General features: G+C 43.1%; 1 protein-coding gene across 1 annotated transcript in view; it reads left to right on the forward strand.

The window, feature by feature from the left end:
• ALDH3B1 (aldehyde dehydrogenase 3 family member B1) overlaps nucleotides 1-16,660 on the forward strand; it is a 44,534-nt gene extending 27,874 nt beyond the window's left edge. The window contains exons 7-11 of the mRNA XM_048486456.1: nucleotides 7,741-7,822; nucleotides 9,801-10,187; nucleotides 10,674-10,840; nucleotides 14,690-14,789; nucleotides 15,449-16,660. Coding sequence (XP_048342413.1) covers nucleotides 7,741-7,822; nucleotides 9,801-10,187; nucleotides 10,674-10,840; nucleotides 14,690-14,789; nucleotides 15,449-15,642 — 930 coding nt within the window. The 3' untranslated portion in view covers nucleotides 15,643-16,660. The remainder of the gene's footprint in view (nucleotides 1-7,740; nucleotides 7,823-9,800; nucleotides 10,188-10,673; nucleotides 10,841-14,689; nucleotides 14,790-15,448) is intronic.
• The last annotated feature ends 6,595 nt before the right edge of the window (nucleotides 16,661-23,255 follow it).

A 23,255-nucleotide genomic window follows, 5' to 3' on the forward strand; every position in this document is an offset into this window, starting at 1 on the left:
TTTCCCATTTACACCCACTCTTTGCTTCCTGTTTCTCAACCAGTTTTTAATCCATAGGAGGACTTCCCCTCTTATTCCTTGATTGCTGAGTTTTCTTATTTATTTATTTATTTATTAACCTTTAATAGGCATAGATAGATCAGGATTTACACAGACACACTCTGCAGTCTCAAATATAGTTCAATGGCAAGGAAATAGTCCACATAACTTGATTGTTGACTTTGAGGGGTCAGATCACTTCAGATTTTTTTAAGAAATAGCCAGAGCAAATGACAGTAAATACCCCTACACATCAATGTAAAAATACAGTCTAATATAAAATTGCAGTATAAATAGATCTGATTAGCAAGTTAAAAACATAATAATATAGCAACAAGTATCCTACCCTGCCTAAATATTAGACAGTGTGTATCAGTTAAAAACTGTTAAAAATGATAAAATGAGAATAAGTTAACACTTTAAAATGGTTGTCAGGTATAGAGCTACCATTCGTGTTGTATGAGCATTGTAGTCTCCAAGAAGAAAACGTATGGCAACAGTAGTGTTAGAAATTCTCCTCGCCACTAATAAAGGGTGGATTAATCTGAGACGCGCATCTGCATTTATTTGGCACTCTAGGAGGACATGGGTAAGAGAGTCAATGGAGCCACAGCGACAATGTCTTTGTTGTTTTGGAATTTGGTTATACCTTCCATTGGTAGAGGCTGAAGGAAAACTATTGAATCTGGCTAGCATAAATGCCCGACGGTGGGCAACCGGTAAGGTAGATGCTAGGTAATTGGCTATAACTCCGTACTTGGGAAGGATGCCCAAAGCCCAAGGAGAACAGACTGGAATTTTTGATGAGTAGAAAGCCTGACGTTCATGGTCTTTCAGTCTGTCTTTGATTTGGCTGAAAATAAAGTTCTCATTGCTGTTTTGAAGGACAGTTAGATGAAGTCCAATGCTCCTAATTTTGTTGGTAATTGCCTTGGACCAGTTGGAGACGTAATTATCTTTGAGTAGGTGTACGGTAATGTCGTCATCCTTGGATCTAAAGTGGATCTTAAGCCAGAATTTTATTGTGAAGATCCAGGCTAAGGTTTCGACTGTGGATAGTCCACATTCAAGGCACAGAGTAGTGAAGGTGATACTATTGGGGACTCCCATTACTCTTCTCAAAAATGAGGCTTGGATTTGATCGACTTCAGAGTTGAAAGCATTGATCCATATGGGGATCCCATAAAGAGTCTTTGGAATCACCTTTGCTTGGAAGATCTTCAGGGCAGCAATGATGGATTGAAAACCCTTCCCGTAATAGAATTGGGCGATACCTGATAGCAGCCTTTTCCCAGAAGTTATGGAGCAAGATCTTTGTAGTGACCACTGGAAATTATGTTGGAAATTTAGGCCTAAATATTTAAAAGATTTGACCTGATTAAGATGGATGTTATTAATTTTCCATGACATCTGTTTCCAGCGAGTTGAGAAGACTACTATTTTGGATTTTGCGTAATTGACCTTTAATTCATTTTTATCACAGTAGTTGAAGAATGCTTTTAAATATCTCATAAGGCCAACTCTGGTTTGCGATAGAATAGCAGTATCGTCGGCATACAGTAGCAATGGAATAGGATGGCCTCCTGCTTTCGGTGGATGTCCTTCTACCGTGTTGAGATGGTCTTGCAGGTCATTTATATATAAGTTAAATAGGTGCGGGGCCAGCACGCACCCCTGTTTGACTCCTCTCGAGGTAGATATTTTGTTGGAAAGTGAGCCTGAATGGTTCAATTTTACCTGGCAGGAGGTTGCACTGTACAGTTTCCGAATTAGCATGAATAGACGAGGATCCATGCCCATTTGGTCTAGTTTGGACCAGAGAAGGGTCCTAGAGACACTGTCAAAGGCATTACTCAGATCCAAAAATGCTACGTATAGTTTCTTTTGTCCTTGGTTGGTGTATTTGTCCACGAGAAAAGAGAGAGTGAGACAGTGGTCAATTGTAGATTTCCCGGCTCTGAATCCACCCTGTTCTGGACCTATAATCCTGTTTTTTTTGGGTGCTGTGTGGTTTCCGGGCTGTATGGCCATGTTCTAGCAGCATTCTCTCCTGACGTTTCGCCTGCATCTGTGGCTGGCATCTTCAGAGGATCTATGTCTCTGAAGATGCCAGCCACAGATGCAGGCGAAACGTCAGGAGAGAATGCTGCTACAGCCCGGAAACCACACAGCACCCAAGTGATTCCGGCCGTGAAAGCCTTCGACAATACAAATCCTGTTTTTGTTTTGCCATGTCATTAATTTGCTCTCAAGATATTTTGCATAGAGTTTTCCTAAAGTTGATAATAGGCTAATAGGTCTGAAGTTCTCTGGTCTGTCCGTTGGTCCTTTCTTGTGGATTGGCACAATAATTGATGAGAGCCAAGTTTCGGGAATTATTCCATACTGGTCAATGAAAGAGAACAGCTTGACTAAAATAGGGGCCCACCAGTCAGTATGTTCCAAGAATACCTCGCCAGGAATCCCGTCCGGACCTGGGGCCTTATTTTTCTTTAGATGCTGAATTAAATGATGTATGTCCTCTAGTGTAGGAGATGGCCATGACGGAATGTTGTCCCCGTCCAGTTTCTCCCATGTATCTGATGTGCTAGCGGGATCTCGAAGGAGAACCGAGAAATAGTTGGTCCATTGGGGTTCGGTTACATTTGCAGCAAGTAATGATTTGGGAGGTCCATTCACTATTGCCCAGAATTGTTTGATGTTATTAGATTTTAGGGCATCAGATAGTATTGTCCATTGAGTGTTAGCAAACTGATCTCTTTTCCTTTGTAGTAATGTTTGGTGTTCCTTTTTCCGTTGTAGATAGGTTACTAGGGATGACGAGTCGTTGGTATTGTATATGGTCTTAAATATCGCTCTCAGCAGTCTTTTTGACTGAACACAGTCGTAGTCAAACCAGCTTATTTTAGAAGCCATATTGAATTGAGTCGGCGTTGCTAGTGAATGTAGTCTGGTAAGTATCTCAGAGAAGCATTCCATGGTAAATGGACTTGGATCAGAGTTAATAATCAGATCTTTCAAGTTCGTGAAGTGATCATTGACCAAGGTGGATGATAAGGTATTTGCCATCCTGGGCGACCAGTGGATTTTTCTATATAACTCTTTTTTGGTTAAAGAGTTATCTGTAGTTGTAAGTTTATTGCAGAAGCACAAGTTCTTCAGGGATAACAAAAGGGGTAAGTGGTCACTTTCTGTACGTTTTTCAATCTGAGTTTTCTCAATAGTCTCTGGTGAGGAACTTTGTCAAAAGCCTTTTGGAAATCCAAGTAGACAATGTCCACTGGTTCCCCCTTATCCACATGCCTGTTTACACCCTCAAAGAACTTTAGTAAGTTTGTAAGACAGGACTTGCCTCTGCAAAAGGCATGCTGACTCTTCCTCAGCAGGTCTTGCTTTTCTACATGTTTAATAATTTTATCTTTAATGATAGATCCTACTAATTTACCAGGAACAGATGTCAAACTGACTGGCCTGTAATTTCCTGGGCCCCCCCTAGATCCTTTCTTAAAGATTGGTGTGACATTGGCCATCTTCCAGTCTTCAGGGATGGAGCCTGATTTCAGGGATAAGTTGCATATTAAAGTGGGAAGATCAGCAATTTCATGCTTGAGCTCTTTAAGAACTCTTGGGTGAATGCAATCTGGGCCAGGGGATTTGGTAGCATTTAGTTTATCAATGGCTGCCAGAACTTCTTCCTTGTCTACAACTATCTTTGCTAGTTCCTCAGATTCGTCTCCTAAGAAGCATGGTTCGGGTGCAGGAATTTTCCTCACCTCCTCTTGGGTGAAGACAGATGCAAATAATTCATTCAGCTTCTCTGCAATCTTCCTGTCATCTTTTAGCACACCCTTTGTTCCTTTGTCATCTAACGGGCCTACCGCTTCACTAGCTGGCTTCCTACTTTTGATATACTTGAAGAACTGTTTGTTGCTGGTCTTGATGTTCGCAGCCATGCATTCCTCATAATCCTTTTTTGCCTCCCTTACAGCCAACTTGCTTCTCTTTTGCCACCATTTGTGTTCCCGCTCATATTCTTCATCAGTCAAATTGGACTTCCATTTTCTAAAAGACCTTTTCTTTTTTCTGATAATTTCCTCAACCTCTCTTGTTAACCATGGTGGCTTTCTTTTGGACTGGGTGCTGCCTTTCCTAACCTGCGGAACACATTCCAGCTGAGCTTTTATTACTGTGTTTTTAAATAACCTCCAAGCATCTTGGACAGTTTTGACTCTCTTGATTTTTCCTTTCAGCTTCCTGCGTACTATCCCCCACATCTTTGAGAAATTTCCCTTTCTGAAGGCGAATGTAACTACATTAGTAGTTGTCACTTGTTCGCATGCTGAGATACTTAATCTGATAGCATTGTGGTCGTGGTTCCCTTTCGGCTCAACAACACTGACTTCCTGCACCAGGTCCTGGGTCCCACATAGAATTAGATCCAGGATCACCTCTCCCCTGGTTGGTTCCACAACCATCTGCTCTAAGCCACAGTCATTTAGCATATCCAGGAATGCTCTCTCCTTACTATGACCTGAACATGCATTTTTCCAGTTTATATGGGGATAGTTAAAATCACCCATTACCACTACATTTTTGTTTTTGTTGGCCTTTCTAATTTCTTTTTCCATCTCAGAATCCTCTTGCGCACTTTGGTCAGGGGGATGATAATATATTCCTAATATTAAACTGTCCTTCACACCTGGTATTGATATCCACAGTGCTTCTGTAGGAGAATCAGCTCCCCTTGCATTGTCTATTTTATGTGACACTATGCTCTCTTTTATGTAAAGGGCAACTCCACCCCCAATGCGCCCTGTCCTATCCTTCCTGTAGAGCCTGTAACCTGGTATAACAGCATCCCACTGGTTCTCCTCATTCCACTATGTCTCTGTAATGCCACTATATCAAAGTCCTCCTTCAAAACTGTGTACTCCAGCTCCCCCATTTTAGGTCGAAGGCTTCTACTATTAGCATAAAGACACCTGTAAACCCTGTCTCTGTCCTTAACCTGAGATTTATGTGCTTTACCCTCAAGTCTTTTGTAGACGCTATCCCTTGTCACATGCACATTGCTATGTTCCTCGCTTGCATGTGGTTGATTTAGAAAAACCTCCCTCTCTCTGTCTGCATCCCCATAGATACTGTATTCCAAACCGAAGTCACCACAGCTCCTGTTGGCTTTCCCCAGGGCTCAGTTTAAAAGCTGTTCTGCCACCTTTTTAATGTTGAGCGCCAGCAGCCTGGTTCCTCTTTGGCAGAGGCGTACCTAGGCAAACTGGTGCCCGGGGACAAAACCTGAGTTTGCCCCCCCCCCCCCGGCTATGGGCAGCCACCCTGAAAGTCTGGTGCCTCTATCTTCAAAAATGTGCAGCCTGCCTACGCACTCAGAAATTCCCCATTGGCTACAATGGAGCAAAGTCACTGCAAAACAAAGGATCTTGGGCAAATTTCTTGGGGTGCCTGGAAGGGGTGTATTTTTAAAGCTTGTGACACCAAATTTTCAGGGTATCATCTGTTAACTATTCTTATGATGCCACTTAAGTTTGGTGAAGTTATGTTTAGGGGGACCAAAGTTACGGTCCCTCAAATGGGTAGCCCCCATCTCAGGCTAGCTCCCATTGAAAACAATGGGGATGGGGGCACCCCTTTGGGGGTCCATAACTTTGCGGCCCCGAACCAAACAACACCAAATTTGGGTGGTATCATAAGGACAATCTCTGGATGGTACCCTGAAATTTTGGTGCCGCTAGCCTTAAAATGCGCCCCCTGCAGGCCGGAACATGAAAAAACACTTAAAAAATTAAAAACACAAAATGACCCTGAAATGTTGGCACCCCCCACGTGACCAAATGGGGGGCGCCCGGGGACATAGGGTACTCCCTGTCCCTAGGCAGGAACGCCACTGCTCTTTGGTTAAGATGAAGTCCGTCCCTTTTGTACAGGCCTGCCTTATCCCAAAAGGTTACCCAGTTCCTGACAAATCTGAAACTCTCTGCCTTACATCACCTTCTCATCCACGCATTGAGACCCTGTATCTCCGCTTGCCTAGCTCGCCCTGCGCGTGGAACAGGTAGCATTTCTGAGAATGCCACCTTGGGGGTCCTGGACTTTAACCTGTTTCCTAGCAGCCTAAATTTAGCTTCCAGAACCTCCTGGCTACATTTCCCAATGTCATTGGTGCCAATGTGGACCACAACTGCTGACTCCATCCCAGCACTGTCTAAAAGCCTATCTAGACGAAGCGTGACATCTGCAACCTTCGAACCAGGCAGGCAAGTCACCATGCGGTCGTTAAGCCTCTCACAAACTCAACTCTCTACATTTCTAATGATCGAACCACCTTCCTGAGGGGTATCCTCAGTGCGAGAGGATAGCTGATCACCAGCTAAGGAAGGGGTCCCATCTAAGGGAGCATCTTCCACCACCTCAGACTGGCACCCTCCGTCCCCAAGACCTTCATTCTCCATGACATCTGAAGAGATGTCACCTTGGGAGTGGGACCGGGCTGTTAGGTCCCTGAAAGCCTTGTCTGTCACCCTCTCTGCCTCTTTCAGTTTCTCCAGGTCTGCCACCTTGGCTTCAAGAGAAAGCACACATTCCTTGAGTGCCAGGAGCTCATTGCAGCGAGGGCACACCCACAACTTCTGTCCTAGTGGCAGATATCATACATGTGACACTCAGTGCAAAACACTGGAAAGTCCCCATCCCCCTGCTGGCTTCCTGCCTTCATATCTGATTTTGTTTAGATATTTAAATATTAAACTTTTAGTCAGTTCCCCCCCCCCCTCCCCCCCGGAGCTATCTGTACCTACTATCCCTCAAGAAATGTCCTTATTTATTTAAAAAACAAATAAACATTATACATTTTAATTGCTGTTTTACATTGTTATAGGAGGTATGGGATAAATGTAGAAGCAAGTGCTAGTGACTACTAAGATTTATCTGGAGTCAAAAAGGTGTGTTCTCAAGTATGTGATGCCAGGACACATTCCCTTGCTTTGGAGGAGAAGTGTCTCTGCAGAACAATGTACTCTACTTTCCCCTCAGGTAACATCACTGCCTTCTGTTTCTTCTTAAAATCTTAAAACAATTTAGGAGGCAAATGACATCTTATATGCCAACACCCATAAATTACCTCCAATACTGTTTTAAAAAAAGAAAATCTGATTAGGGACGATGAAATCTAGAGCAGAAAAGCACTTCAAGCTTCGTCATGCCTGTCATTTCTCTGATCAGAATCGCTGCCTGACAGCTTTTTCCTATGCAGAATTCTAAAGTGGGAACATGTATTTGGGGAGAGATTTAGAACAAAGAAAAGATAGTTGCGGAAAATGCCTCCCTATGTTCCAGATTCTTCTGATGTCCCTGTTCTAAACATTGGTTCATGTTAAACAATAGTGATGGGGCTCAGTTATGTGCATTTGTGTGTAAGCCATTTTTAACCCCTAAACCAGGGGTAGGGAACCTGCGGCTCTCCAGATGTTCAGGAACTACAATTCCCATCAGCCTCTATCAGCATGGCCAATTGGCCATGCTGATAGAGGCTGATGGGAATTGTAGTTCCTGAACATCTGGAGAGCCGCAGGTTCCCTACCCCTGCCCTAAACAAACAAGAGAAAGATGTTTGGCGGTTGGGAATGGCCAACACTTTGCTGAAGACTGGGTTGTTCAGAGCCATTTGCTAAGACTCTTATTTCATAGGATACTTTTGCTGTGGTGACAGGTGGCCCTGAACCTACCACCCGACTACTGGAAAACAAGTTTGATTACATCCTGTTTACAGGTGAGTTCCCCCTTTTAATTTCCAGGGTGATATTAATAATTATTATAGTTATTCAAAAATGAAAGAATACTGAACCTGGCCAAAAGCAACTTGATAAGACATTCAGTTCACAGCATGAGATCTGAGCCCAATTTATACTAGACTGCACCGACTCCCGGCCAGTGAAGCCTTGTATTTTGGGGGTGGGTGGGTCGTGAAGCAGTCTACTCTACTCACAGCCCAACTGAGTTCTCATAGCCCAGGAATATGTCACGTAATAAAAACAATGTGCAAAAAACTTTGCCCAACTAAGTAGCTAAAATGAGTTGCCACCTTCCTGGGATTGGAAGTTAGGGATTATCAATTTGAAAATCTGACACCTCACATTTTAGAATGCCAGGCCCATCTTCAAGCTATCATTATCCAGTTCTTCAGTTTTTGATGTATCTTCTTCAGCTTTATTATGTATCTGCTGTTAGTATGTTCCCACCCTTCCCTCAAGGAACTCAGGACTGAATACCGGTATGTGTTTCTCCTGTCCTCTATTTTATCTTCACAACAACCTAATGAGGTAGATTAGCTTGAGTGTGACTGGCCCAAGGTCATAAAATGAACATCATGGTTGAATGAAGTTATGAATTCTGGGCAGTTTAAACTCACAACTTTATACTCAGAAGTGTCAAACATTTGGGGGGGGGGGGACATATCCAGGGTGTATTCTGCAGATTTTTATAACTTATTATTATTCTCCAGTTTAGAATGTAACATACTGAAACCCTCACAGCTTTCTTTTCTAACCAAGGCAATTCCTTCTAGCAAAGTAAAGCTTGGGAAAGGTTAGGCAATTTTTTTTGCCTAACGTGCACAGAGTTTTTTGCCTAACGTGCACAGAGTTCGTCATGTGATAATAGTGTAATTATTCAGGGAGATTATTAGCAATAAACCGAAGACCTAGTTTTGGGGAAGCAGTGTAGGTAACCCTATTGTGCTGTTAAACCCCACTGATTTTCATGCAAAGAACTAAAGCGTGATCCTTTACCTGGGAGTAAGCTCGGTTGCTGGCAATGGGGCTTGCTTCTGAGTAAACCCTCCTAGGGTCGTGATTCACCCATTCGAAGTGTTGCACAGTTGTTTCAAAGCAAAGCCACCGACTATCACCAAGCTTACTCACGAGTAACGCACGCCTTGGAGCCAACCGTTTTTTCTATACTAAAACCTCAGTATTCAGGTTAAATTGCCATGCTGGCACTTTGCGATAAACAAGTGGGTTTTGGGTTGCAGTTTGGGCACTCGGTCTCAAAAAGGTTCGCCATCACTGGCCTATGTTGTGTCTAATAGTTAGTCTCCCTGATCACAAATAGTGGCTGCTTTTCTTCCATTTACTGCAATTTTTTAAATTTTCTTGAAATTCAGATTTTAATTTAAAAAAACACTTCTGTGTTGTAAATAGCATACATTTTCGCAAAACCAAATAACGGTAGACTAATTTATTTCTTGGCCTGACCTGGGTAGCCCCAGGTTAGCCTGGTCTTGTGAGATCTCAGAAATTAAGCAGGGTTGGCCCTAGCTAGTATTTGGATGGGAGAACACCAAGGAATATCATGTATGTAAATAGCATACATTTTCGCAAAACCAAATAACGGTAGACTAATTTATTTCTTGGCCTGACCTGGGTAGCCCCAGGTTAGCCTGGTCTTGTGAGATCTCAGAAATTAAGCAGGGTTGGCCCTAGCTAGTATTTGGATGGGAGAACACCAAGGAATATCAGGGTCATAATACAGAGGAAAGACATGGTAAACCAACTCTGAATGTCTTTTGCCTTGAAAACCCCACCAGGGGTCACCATAAGGCCCCTGTTACTTGTAGGCAAAAAAACCTATCATTCTCCTTTAACCACAATATTTGGTTTTCCTTGGTGCTGTATATGGGGTGGGTGTATTTGGCATAGCATTCTGTGAACATCTTTGAAACTGATCTAAATTTGGCCATTTTTCTACAGGCAGTCCTCGTGTGGGAAAGATCGTCATGACTGCAGCTGCCAAACACCTGACACCATTGACTTTGGAGTTGGGAGGCCAAAATCCCTGCTATGTGGACTGCTGTTGCGATTTCCAGAATACAGCCAACAGAATAGTATGGGGAAAGTTCTTCAACAGTGGCCAGACTTGCCTTGCACCAGATTATGTGATCTGCACCATTGAAACACAAGAGAGGCTGATGCCCTGCCTGCGTCAGGCTATTCGTGAATTTTTTGGCTGCAACCCTCAAGACTCACCGGACTTTGGTCGCATGATCAACGACAAGCATTTCCGGCGTATCTGTGCACTCATGGAGTGCGGCCGAATAGCCATTGGTGGAGAGACAGATGAATGTGAACGTTACATTGGTGAGCAAGTAGACTAGTGTTTCCAGCTTTGGTTTGGGGAAGTTCTGGAGATTTGGAAATGGTGTCTGTGGTGGGCAGAGTTTAGGGGGAAAGAGAGAGTTCAATAGGTATGTGATGCCATAAAATCCACACTCCAAAACTCTCATTTCCTGCAGGGAAACTAATATCTGCAGTATGGAGATAGTTGAAATTTGGGGAGCACTCCATGCTCCATCTCATGGTTGGGCAACCCTAAAATGCCAGGGAGTTGGAGTGGGAGTTAGACAGAGAAACCCGCTCAGGCTGTGGTCTGTAGAACTCTTGCTATAAATTGCTTTTCCATCTGTGAGTGAAAATTTGGATAGAAAACCCTCTGGGGTGGGGTGGGGAGCAGTGGGGTGGAGTAGGTTGTGGACTGGAAAAAGCAGTTTCAAGGCTGTGGTTGAGGGCAGGGTATGGCTGCAGTATACATGCATAACTTGTCTTGATGTGCTTTCGTGTCCACAGCTCCCACAGTGCTGGCTGATGTGAAGGAATGGGAGCCAATCATGCAGGAGGAAGTCTTCGGGCCTCTCTTGCCCATTTTCACTGTCAGCGGCTTGGATGAAGCCTTACGATATATTAATAGCAAGGACCGCCCGCTGGCTATCTACGCCTTCTCTTGTGACTGCAAGGTATGGTTTGCTTACATAGCTGACTGTGTCCAGGAGGCTGAGAATACCTGACAATATTAAATACCATAAATTTAACACTGCCTCCTTTATTTAACTCTGACATCACTCAGATCTTGCATGGCTATCAAAATATGAGCAGGCTAGGACTGTGCTGAACTGTCATAGGAAGGGAATTCTGGAAGTACAGAACCACTGCTGAGAATGTTTCTCTGCATGCTCTCATTGTTTAAATAGTGCCTGAATGGAACTAGGGATTGCCGCAAATCAGTGAAAAGGAGGTGCCCTGTTCTTGCTTCCCTTACAACATGTGTGTCTGTGGGTGTATGAATAAGAATTTGCAACCCCTTCTTAAGAAAGTTTACTCAGATACATGGTGTAGAAATTTTACTTGCAGGAAAGTGTGGATAGGATTGCAGTCAGAGGCATAGCACAAGGAAACTGCACCCGGGGCAATGGCACCCGATTTTGGGAACTACCTTACAGCAAAATAATATATGGATTCACTGGAGAAACAAACATTAAAGTGCTGGCTAAATTACACCCTGTTGAACATCCCCAGTGTGGGTGGATGAGGGTGGATGAGACAGCCCCTGTACTCCATTGGGTGAATTTCCCAAGGCCACAGCTCACAACTGTTTCAGGAATAGACAAAGGCACATAGCACGATATCCCTTTTACTTGATTGTGGCCTGTAGGCTGGAAGTTTCCCCTTATTAGAACCAATGACAACTGTGGGATTTAAAAGGAGAATCTGGGGAAATTTGGGGGGTGCCTGCTGTCAGGGCTACAATTGTTAAGCTAGCAGCACAAAACTTTCAGATATCTTTATGATACTATCCTGATGATACCACCCAGGTTTGGTGAAGTTTGGTTCAAGGGATCCAAAGTTATGGCCCCTCAAATGTGTAGCCCCCATCTTCTACTCGCTCCCATTGGAAACAGTGGGGGATGGGGGCACCCCCTTTGGGTGTCCATAATTTTGGACCCCCTGAACCAAACATCACCAACCCTGGGTGGTATCATCAGGAGAGTCTCCCAACAAATCCCTGAAATTTTGGTTCTGCTAGCTTAAAAACTGCAGCCCAAAAACAAAAAAACACTAAAAAGGCAAAAAAAAACCCCACAAACGGGGGGCGGAGCTTAGGACATGTAATGGGGGGTTTGAACCCTTACCTATGCCCTTGCCACCGGGAAGCTTTATTTTGCTGAGTAAGGCTTTATTGATGTAAGTTGGTTTTCCGCCCACACATGGCCAAATGGCCGCAGCTTGGGGACATTTGACCTCACATGTCCCCCTAGGCGGTAGCCTCTGCCTGCACCTTTCCTAACCTCAAACAGGAGCTGCTCTTTGCCCAACTGACTTATGTGTAGTTCTTCAGTACACGAAAGCTTCCTCAGTGGGGCAAGTAGTGGATCCTTGGAAAATTAACTTACAGCAATAAAGCCTTACTCAGCAAAATAAAGCGTCCCTGTCCTCTGGGCCTCAGGGGGGATTTCCTGATGAGATCAATGGCCAATCTGCCTCTGAATGTGTTCAGACCCAGAGTCTGAGACTGAAATGTTTAACAGACTATGGGATTTGTCTTTAGAACTACCAAGCCTCTCAGGGTGGGTTGGTGGGGAATTTCTTGCCCTCAGGTCCCATTGTCCTCCACTGCCCATACTCTCCTGCAGATTGCCAGGCACTGGGTGACAATCCTATTGGTCTGCTCAATTTGAACTGTGGAGTGGCCATTGCCACAATCACACTCTCTTGGGGTACTGTTTGGTACTTATTATTGTCCTTCCAACTACTGCCATAGGTTTCTGCATCTTTGCCCCAGTGGGGCACATACTACACTCTGGGACTATGTCAAGTCAGGAAAACAATGCAGGAGGTGATAGCCTAACTCCATCTCCCCCCATGTCATGGTCTCATTTGCATATCAAGCCCTTGGTTGGGGTGGGGAATCCTCTGCAGTCTCTTATTATATTGCCAACTGCTGCTCTGAAGGCAGCTGGAAAATATAATTTAAAAACCTGCAACACTGGCTGTGCATCACATTATTTCCAGCAAAAAAAATGTGGAAGTGATATGAAGTAGCTCCAGGAACTGAAGAAACTTTATGGTTTTTACCATGGAGTTTCTGACAATTCCTAGAGCTACCTATGACACTTCTGATTTTTTACAGTAAGTGATGAGATGCTGCAGTAGGTGTTGCAAACCCCCCTCCCAAATATCCCTTCCCATAGTCCTCCCACCATAGTTTCCACATGCCTGATAATAAGGATTACCAGGCAATGAGTGAGAGAGGTAGATACAATCTGGAAGTAACAATGGTTGGTACTAGGAACTACTGGTCAGTATTAGCAATCCATACAGCCAGCCAGTGTCACTTCTGGGTTGTATCCGGAAGTGATATGCCATGGCAGAGGACGACAATGAGTTTTTAAAATATTTTTTCCTGCCAACACTTGGAGAGGTGGCAGGCACCAGAGTCGATTGGTGGGAGGCCTCCCATCATAGTGTTTACTGATAATACAAGTAAATATTCTGGGACATCTGTTCATGGTACTCCTGGTGATTCATCTGGTTTGACTAGGGAGACCAGACCTCCTGGCCTCCCTCTTTACTTTCCACACTACCTGCCAGAAACGCTGCATTGTGCTGATGAAACAATCATTTCCAGTGAATTTGGAAGTCATGTCACATCACCAGTGTAATTCTGTATGATTTAGACCACTCCATGGTTTTACCATAGAGTTTTGCTGAAATCTACATAATCATACCATAGAATTTAGCCCAAATCCAGATTGTCACACTAGTGTCGTGCAAGTATGTGATTCCACTTCCAGCGCACTAGTAGTGATGTTGTGCCATGGGTGCAATGTCATTCCATCTATCTCTACATTTTTCTTTTCCAGCTTCCTGCCAACCAATGACTGGCAACTCCACTTTTGGCTCAAAGATTATTGTAGCACCTTAAAGACTAACGACCCAATACAGATGCGGGGATTGTCCTATGGAGGCGGCATGGGTAGCATAAGTCCATTAAACCCTATGTAGGCCTTTCCGATGGCGGAGAGGCTTTTCTGTGTTTTCTGCCTCCCCATGTCGCTGGAAAGCCCTCTGGAGGTGGTGGGTGGCAGCAGCATCATCCCTGGTGGCCTCAGGCTGTGGATGGTGTTGTAACTGATGTATGTCGTGTGAAGTGTCCATGAAATCTTATACCATAATAAATGAGCTAGCATTTATATATACCTGCCAACTCAGAATGACACTTTTTGCGTAATTCACAAAATACCACACTCAATCTATTTTAAGGTACTACCAGATTTGTTCCCTATTTTTGCTCAAACTTGCCAATATGAGTGGTGAATTGAGTGTGAAAACAATGTACAGGGAAACCTCAACTGCAAAATCACTTCAGGAAAAGCCAGGAACCTGAAATGTTGTCATATCTATATAAGACAGCAGGATTCATTTTGGATTCCCTGAACTAATAGCTAATTAAATTAAAAGCTAAAATAAAATGTAGTGCTAATTTGATTTTAACCCTCGCTTTCATTGCATTTGAAATATTATTGTAAAAGTTTGATCTAATTTTACCATTACAGCACTGCTAGATTATACTTTGGAAAAGTGAGGAGGGCTCAGAGGTATAATGCAAAATGTGTGGGTCTCACACAGACAGGGTTTCCAAAGTATCCCCAGTTGAAGGGCTCTGCAAAATAGAATTCACAGTATCCGCATACCTTGTGGGAAACATCTACCCAGTGTGTCTTATGACAGAATTATAATGTGATACCTTCTCAACTCTGAAGGACCAGAAATGTGATCACTAATAGTCTTCTGTTTTCTTTCTTTAGGTTGTGAATCGGGTATTGGATTGCACCAGCAGTGGTGGCTTCTGTGGCAATGATTGCATGATGCATGCAACGTTGGTTACCCTACCATTTGGTGGAATTGGTATGACTCTATCTCTATCTCCTATGCTGTCTCTAACTCCTAGGTCTTCACTCATCCTCCCTTCTGGTCTGGACTGCTTCCATTCCTATAAGTTCCACTCTCAACGATGCATCTGCAGCAGCTCTTCCTTTATAAATTGTATCTGGGACAAGGAGGGGCAAAACCCTAATCCTGTGCCATTTTCACATGTGTTATCTGCCCAGGGATCAATGCTGTTTGGGAGCACACAGCACCCCAGTGAATCAAATCTGTCAAAATATAAAGCCCACCCCCTTTCGCTTCAGTATTCTTATTTAGCATGCTTAATAAAATCAAAGACATGTTTGATTTCATTTTCTAAAAAGCCTGAACTGTCATAACCTTTGTGTATTGTTTTGTTAAAGATAGATTAGAGATGGGCTACTCTTGTTCCCTGGCAAAAGTCTAGCTGACTTTTGTTGAATTATCAGTAGCCATTGCTTAGAGATAAAATGTAATATTTGAACAGGCTTGAAAACCAGAGTGAGTGAGAGAATCAGAAGCACTATATGGGAGCACTTGATCCTGCCTAGGTGAAGAAGATGAGCAGAGGGGATATTCCTGAGTTGGGTGGCCTACTTGAAAGCTCTGCCTATGTTTAATATTTGATCTGAATACTTTTTTTTCTGGATCTGTTGCAGGATACAGTGGGTTTGGCATGTACCATGGCAAGTATGGTTTTGACAGTTTCACTCACCACCGTGGCTGCCTCTCTCGCTGCATGGGTTTAGAGACACTCAACTGTATACGCTATCCACCCTACAGCCAGCGCAAGTTGGACCTGCTGGTCTCTACAATAGGAGTGAAACGCAGGGGCTTTTGCACCCTGCTGTGAACATTCTAAACAACAAAGGCCTTATGTTCAGAGGGACTGCTATAAGGAACTAAGCCTCTGGAGAGAAGAAGGGTTTATATCTCCTCTGCTGTCTCTAAAATGTAGTCATGGATACTAAATCCTAAAAAAGCCCCTGCAAAGGTTCTGCCTTCTGAAGAAACTTTATTTCTCATTCTTACTTCTTATTAAACACCTTACTCCTCACTTGGCACCCCCTATAGTCTTGAAGATCCTATGTTGAGATGTTCAATATTGTGGACTGGGAAGGACATAACTGTGTGGTTCTTAGCTTTCTTTGCCAGTTGCTGGGATGGTTAAGAGGCATTTTAATGCAATTGCACAATACTTCATTCCTACACTGACTCTTCTCCAATTAGAACTAACCAGTACAGTTAACTAGAGATAGCAAAGTATATGATTTAATGGGGTGTTATGTGGCCATGTTCTAGTATGGCCGTGTTCTAGTAGCATTTTCTCCTGATGTTTCGCCTGCATCTGTGGCTGACATCTTTAGAAGATCTGATGGTAGATTTAAGATAGCACTTTAATTTCCCCTTGAATTATTTTATGACAACTTGATTTAGTATCTGTGGATCTGTGGATAATCCTGCTCCTTCTCTTTCAACTTCTTCAGTGAAATAGTCACCTACATTAGTATAACCATATTAGTACAGAAAAAGCAGAAGAATGGATTCCAACAGGTATCTGAGATATTATAATTATATGTGTGTGTGTGTAATTGCCAAAATGATTCAGAAGTAAAACCAATGCAAACAGTCCTCCTTTCACTTGTATACTTTTCATGTAGCTAAGCTTCCTTTCATATCGATATTTTTTCTGGTAGTCTACAATTCTTCTACTATCACTTTCTGCAATCACAAACTCTGATTAGTAACTGTAGCTTGCACTTAAGCATGTTTATTCAGAAGTAAAATTTATTCCATTCAAAGGAACTATTCTTAGTAACTGTAAGTATTGCAACCTTACTGAGATTTCTTGCATAGTTCTACAGTTTGCAAATAGGGTTTTTGCTTCTATAATAAAGATCTCATGACTCTATTACCATTGTTTGTACAACGTTTTTAACATATACAGTGCTTTATTAATATTATTTGTAGCAGTGGCATAGTGCCAAGGAGGTGGGGCAGGGGGTGCACAACGCACCGGGTGCGCACCCCTGTGGAGGCCTGGCAAGGACATTCTGAGGGCATGGTGTGGCATTCTGGTGTGGGACAGGGCAGACTAGGGCATGGCAGGGGCACAGGGTGCACGCGTGCATGGGGCAGTTCCCCCTCGCTCTGGCCCTGATTTGTAGGCTTGATGGTTAACCCCTTGGTTAGATATTAATTTGACTAGACTGTTGTGGTTCAGTACGGTGATGGATGGCCTCTAGTTTTGTCCTCCAGGCAAAACATTTAGAAGGCAAAATAAATTGCCCCTCAGAAATCCAATCCTGATGGACTTGCTCTTAATGGGGAGGGGAGAAAGAGATTTGTATCCAAAGAGGGGGCAGCCCCAAGGTAGGGGGATGCAAGAAGAGATGGCAGCGCAGGCAGCACAAAAGCCTCTAGCTCCTTGCTTTTGGCAAGGCAGGGTGCTGGGAAGGTGTTACTGCAGCAAGGACAGCAATAAAATTGAAGCCACAAAATATAAATTGAAAATTAAATAAAGTTTTAATGTGGTCAAACAGAGTTTCGTTTGATAGAGAGTGAAGTCAGCAGCAGCTCGGTGGTACACTGGCACGCAGGCGCAATGCACACTGAACACAGAAAAACACCAAGCTCTTATAGTAATTTTTGGAGGTTACATCATGGATGGAATTATACAATAACAATACAGGCCCATCAAGGTCCATTAAGCTTCTTCTTCTTATCTTTGGTCAGGAAACACCTCCGGATAGTCGTTCCTGTGATAACGCAGATGTTTGCCTGCTGGCTGTTAATGGCTTATTCCTTAAACTTACAATTTTGGGAGAGACTTTTAGTATGGTTAGGTGATTAAGTTATTCTTTAATGATTTTTCCCAAACTAGGAGGAAATTACTTAACATAAATTCTGCCATTGGCTGTGGGCTTTTCCTGGGTGCGTGTGACAATTACTTGGGGCTATGTCAAAATGCAAAAGGGGTTTGTCTGATTAATTAACTGTCTGCATCCTGTTTCTCTGGGTCCGCCTTTTGCATAATCTAATATTTTGTTTCAGCAAGCTTGTGACTTAGACAAAGGTTTCAGGGAATAATACATTTTACAGCAGGAAGAAAACCTTTTACAGAAAACCAGAATAAAAATTCTACTAACCCTCTATGAAGAAGAAGAAGAGTTTGGATTTATATCCCCCCTTTCTCTCCTGCAGGAGACTCAAAGGGGCTTACAATCTCTTTGCCCTTCCCCCCTCACAACAAACACCCTGTGAGGTAGGTGGGGCTGAGAGAGCTCCGAGAAGCTGTGACTAGCCCAAGGTCACCCAGCTGGCATGTGTGGGAGTGCACAGGCTTATCTGAATTCCCCAGATAAGCCTCCACAGCTCAGGTGGCAGAGCTGGGAATCAAACCCGGTTCCTCCAGATTAGATACACGAGCTCTTAACCTCCTACGCCACTGCTGCTCCTATCATTTGATATGTCTATCAAAACTATATTAAAACAAAATTATTATTATCTGGCTACAAAGGGAGGAAGTTTCTGGCTTCTCTCCAGCTGCTGCTTGAAATTGCTGTACCCACCTAGCCCCTGGCAGAAGCCCAAGTGGAGGGAAGGTGGCCGACAGTGGAAGAGGTGGTTGGCCAGCTGGTGGTCACAGTGGCAGCAACCCAAGGAGCTGGCTGGCAAGGCAGCAGGCAGCGTGAACACTTCAGCTCCTCATTTTGGGGAGGGGGGAGGGAGATAGGGGTGGCTGAATATGTCGCCACATGATCCTTTCAAGTTGTGTTGGGGGCTTGGCTCCCATGCCCCCCCTCACTATGCCTATGGCAGAATGCTACTCTTAGTCTAGACTTCTCCATTAGTAAGACATCTAGGTTGAGTTCTTTTCTTTCTACCCAGCTTGTTAGTTTCAACATAAAACTTTTGCTGGTCTTTAATCAATTCACTGACCTCACAAGTGCATAAGTACTCTGCCAACAACCACTATACCACAAGAACCAGAGATAACCTCAGATGGACTCATCTGGACTCATGAGATGGACTCATCTCATGTATTGTAATTTCGCTTATAAAGAATGAAATGGCCAATACAAAACTGCTTTGAAGGATGTAGAGGCAGAGATTACCTTAGCAAAGCCTGAATTGATTCAGTCCAGTCAAATTATCCCTGTCAAATTAATCAGCCTGAAGGGAATTGATGGCCCAGTGTTTCAAGTGAAGACTGACAAAATTCCTTTCATATGTAAGGTATGGGAAGGAGTGGCAGAGGTGGGAGTCTGTTCTAACATTCCTTCCCCTACTTTCACTGGACTCCAGGAGAGACAGATGAAGAAGAGGTCCCCCCCACTCCTTAGAAAGAAGGAACAGGCCTGAATCTACTGAGGGAACAGAGCAGGAGGAAAGGTACATTGTACTCAATGAGGAATAGTTGCCTAGCAACCAAAGCTTTTCAGAACAGGCAGCCTTAGAAGCAAGCAGGTGAGTTTGTAAGGACCCAGCAAACAGACAAATCTCTCTGAAGCCTTTATTTAAACAAGCAAGAAAAGTTCAATAGGCATGCCCTGAACACCTGGTCTGCTTTATTATCAAACAGTAGAGTCTGTCAATAGAAGATATGGGGATATATAGAAAAGCAATCAACACCTGGTAGTGCTATTGCCATACAAAAGTCAGCTTCTTCAGCTAGTCCATGAAAGTCCCTTTGCTGGTTACTTAGGTGTAACCAAGATTGGCACAAAGCTTCTATTGGCCAAATAGTGGAAATCAAGTGGCAGACTTGTACACATCATGTCATACCTACCAAATGATGGGGAAGCACAGCAGCAAAGACACCTTTTTCGTGAATAGCTATTGATATAAGGCAAAAGGGCAATGAGAGGAGGAATAAATATATTTTAACACAAAAGGATTATGCCACAAGAATTGAGTTGCTGTTCCCCTGACCAACATTGATGTGAGCTCAGTGGCAGAAACTTTCTTGATTCTTTCTGTCTAGTGTGTGGGTTTCCCAACTGACATAGTAACAGACTTGGGGAGAAACTTTATGTGCTTGTTGATGCAAGGCCTCTGGCAAGTGAGTGGCATGAACCACAATATTACCTTATCCTCCAGAAACTAATGGGGTCCAGGTCTACCGCTGGGCAGGCTGGAAGGGGCCTGATCAGCATGCTGGGATGGGCTGTGGCTCTGGAGGGTCGACAGCTTGTTGGGTGCTGCTGAATCCACCAGAGTCTCCCTTTAAGGTGAATCTGGGCTCCCTAGTTTAAACAGCATTGAAAGTGATACTGTTTTGGGAGGGGGAATCCACCCTGAAACAGCATCACTTTCAATGTTGTTTAAACGAGGGAGCCGAGATTCTCCCCTTAAATCCATGCTGTCAGGGGTGTAATATTTAAGCTAGCAATACCAAAATTTCCGAGTATCTTCAGGAGACTCTCCTAATGATACCACCCAGGTTTGGTGAAGTTTGCTTCAGGGGATCCAAAGTTATGGACCCTCAAAGGGGTAGTCCCATCTACTATTAGCTCCATTGGAAACAATGAGGGATAGGGCACCCCCTTTGGGGGTCCATAACTTTGGACCCCCTGAACCAACTTCACTAAACCTGGGTGGTATCATCAGGAGAGTCTCCTGAGGATATCCTCAAATTTTGGTGTGGCTATCCTGAAAAGTGCTCCCCTACAGGCTGAAAATGGAAAAAACACTAAAAATACAAAAACAAAATACAAACGAACCCGAATTTTCCCGCCCCCCCACGTGACCAAATGGCGGGCGCTTGGGGACACATGACCCCATATGTCCCCATGGCATCTACGTTACTAATATGCCTGAGGGAACAAATTTATAAAAGTAACAAACAAGATACCACTATACAATTCTAAATTGTTTTTATAACAAATAAAAATACTTAATCATTAACTTCATGGATTAACATGTATAGACCTCATGCAATTAAGTCTCTTACTAAACTTACATCATACCTTTCAAACAATACTATTTCAAGAAAACATATGTCAAATCCATGAATTGACACACAAAGTCTAATATACAATCAACCTTTTTTTAAACTTCAAATTCAACTTTTCAGATATCCAAGCAATGCTACTTAACAAGGTATTACGATTCTTCCTTGTTTCTTAGTGCTTCTTCAGAAGTCTGTCGCTTAAAGGGGAGAATTTTACTGCTTCCAACCCAGGAGAATTTTACTGTTTCCACAGAAGTCTTCCAGATCTTGATTTCTACACAAAGCAAGGTTTACAACAAAAGTTCTTATTACATCCTGAAAAATAATGCAATATTTACCCAAGCAAGTTAAGTAACACAGAGAAGCATAAAGTAACACATAGAAACACAAAGAAAAAAAATCTCAATCTAGTTCCCTCCCCCCCATAATAGTAATACTAAATGAAAAGAAGAAAAAAAAACACCTACCCAAACACCTACACATATATATGGTGACTTCCAGCTGCCTCACTAAGGATTCAAGCATAATTCTAACTCCGTGCTTATAATTAATATCTACCTTTTTTTTCACTTTTACATTCTCAATAATAGTGCAATATTTACCCAAGCAAGTATTCAATCAAACATGATGAACTACATTGAAAGGACACAAAGCCTCTCTCTCTCTCTCTCTCTCTCTCTCTCTCTTTCTCTCTCTCTCGCTCGCTCGCTCGCTCGCAAACATCTGTGCTAAATATATATTGGAAATATACATCTGATAAAAATCTCGCCTACATCCTCCCCCCCCCCCTTTTTGACAATCTCACCAATGCAATGTCCTATAGAGGATGGGCATGTGACTGGTGGCCTCTACTTCTGCCCTCCAGGCATCTCAGCAAATCCCTGCCTACAGGTAGAGTATGCAGATACTAAGCCACATCAGTCAGTAACAGGCTGTGGAACCTCTGGGGTGCATTATGGAAGGAAGGGGGAACAGTGTCTTTCCTTTATGGGAAATTCCTCTAGACCATGGGTTCCTTGAGGAAAAACCTGGTACCTGCAACCACTACTCATGAGCCTCCTGAAAAAATTTAGACCAGCGGTTCTCAACCTGTGGGTCACGAGCCCTTTGGAATCGAACAACCCTTTTACAGGGGGCACCTAAGACCATCATATTTCCGATGGTCTTAGGAACTGAGACACTGCTCCTCTATCCATCTCCAGGTGGGCCCGCCCACATGCAGATACACCCACATATGAGTACCTGGTGTGATGACATCATTGCACCGACCCCATCACATACACCCCGTACAAATACAGGTGTATGTGATGGGGTTGGCACCATAATGTACTTATGCGGACTAGTCACACATGTGTAGAGAGCAGCTACTGTGTAGAGAGCAGCTACTGTGTTGAAAACAGCAGTATTGGAGGTAAAACGACACTTCATGAATTATAATTACTGGGTAAATGTAAAATCATGTATTGTAAAATCATCAACTACTGCAAAAAATATCTGTACCATGGGAACTTAATCTGGATGCTGATCGGTCTTTTTATATTCAGCTGTGGTTGATGTGAATACTGACCCCTTGTGATAGTAACAGGTATGTAAAAAAACAACACAGAGAATGGTAAATCATAGGAAACGTTAATGAACTGTATTGACTGAGCTATGCCATGTATCATCTTTTGTATTTTTAAAGCTATTGTTATATATTATTTTCATTAGCAAACCATCCCATGACAATGGATTGTGTAGAGAAGAACATTAAGAAAAGAAAATGTAGTGAGGATTTTTTACAGTATGGTTTTACCTCAATAATTACAGCAGGAATTGAGAAATCTCAATGTGTTATTTGTTGTGAAGTTCTATCAGCCAAATCTATGAAGCCGAACAAACTAAAATGCCATTTTGATAGCAAGCATCCGAGCTTTGCTGGCAAGGATGCCAACTATTTTAGAAGCAAAGCTGATGGACACAAGAAAGCCAGTCTTGACACTGGATTTGCTGTTGCCAGCGGCCAAAGATATTGTTCGAGTTATGATCGGAGACGAATTTGTTACGAAATCGAGTGCAATTTCATTATCTAACGACACCGTCCACAGAAGAATATGTCTGCTGATATTCTTGATCAGGTAATCCAGGAAATTAAATTGCTCCACTTCCAATATTTAGTATCCAGCTTGATGAATCTACAGATGTTGCAAACATTTCACAGTTACTGGTTTATGTGAGGTATATTAATGATGGCGACTTTAAAGATGAGTTTCTTTTTTGAAAACCTCTTGAAATGACAACTACTGCACATGATGTATTTGACACAGTTGGTTCATTTCTGAAACAGCATAAGATCTCTTGGGAAAAGGTTTGTGGTGTTTGCACAGATGGTGCTCCAGCTATGCTAGGATGTCGATCTGGATTTCAATGTTTGGTACTGAATGAGTCACCAAAAGTCATTGGAACTCACTGTATGATTCATCGGCAAATATTAGCAACAAAGACGCTGCCACAAGAGTTACAAGAAGTAA

The sequence above is a fragment of the Sphaerodactylus townsendi genome, linkage group LG02, assembly GCF_021028975.2.
Source record: "Sphaerodactylus townsendi isolate TG3544 linkage group LG02, MPM_Stown_v2.3, whole genome shotgun sequence".
Lineage (NCBI taxonomy): Eukaryota > Metazoa > Chordata > Lepidosauria > Squamata > Sphaerodactylidae > Sphaerodactylus > Sphaerodactylus townsendi.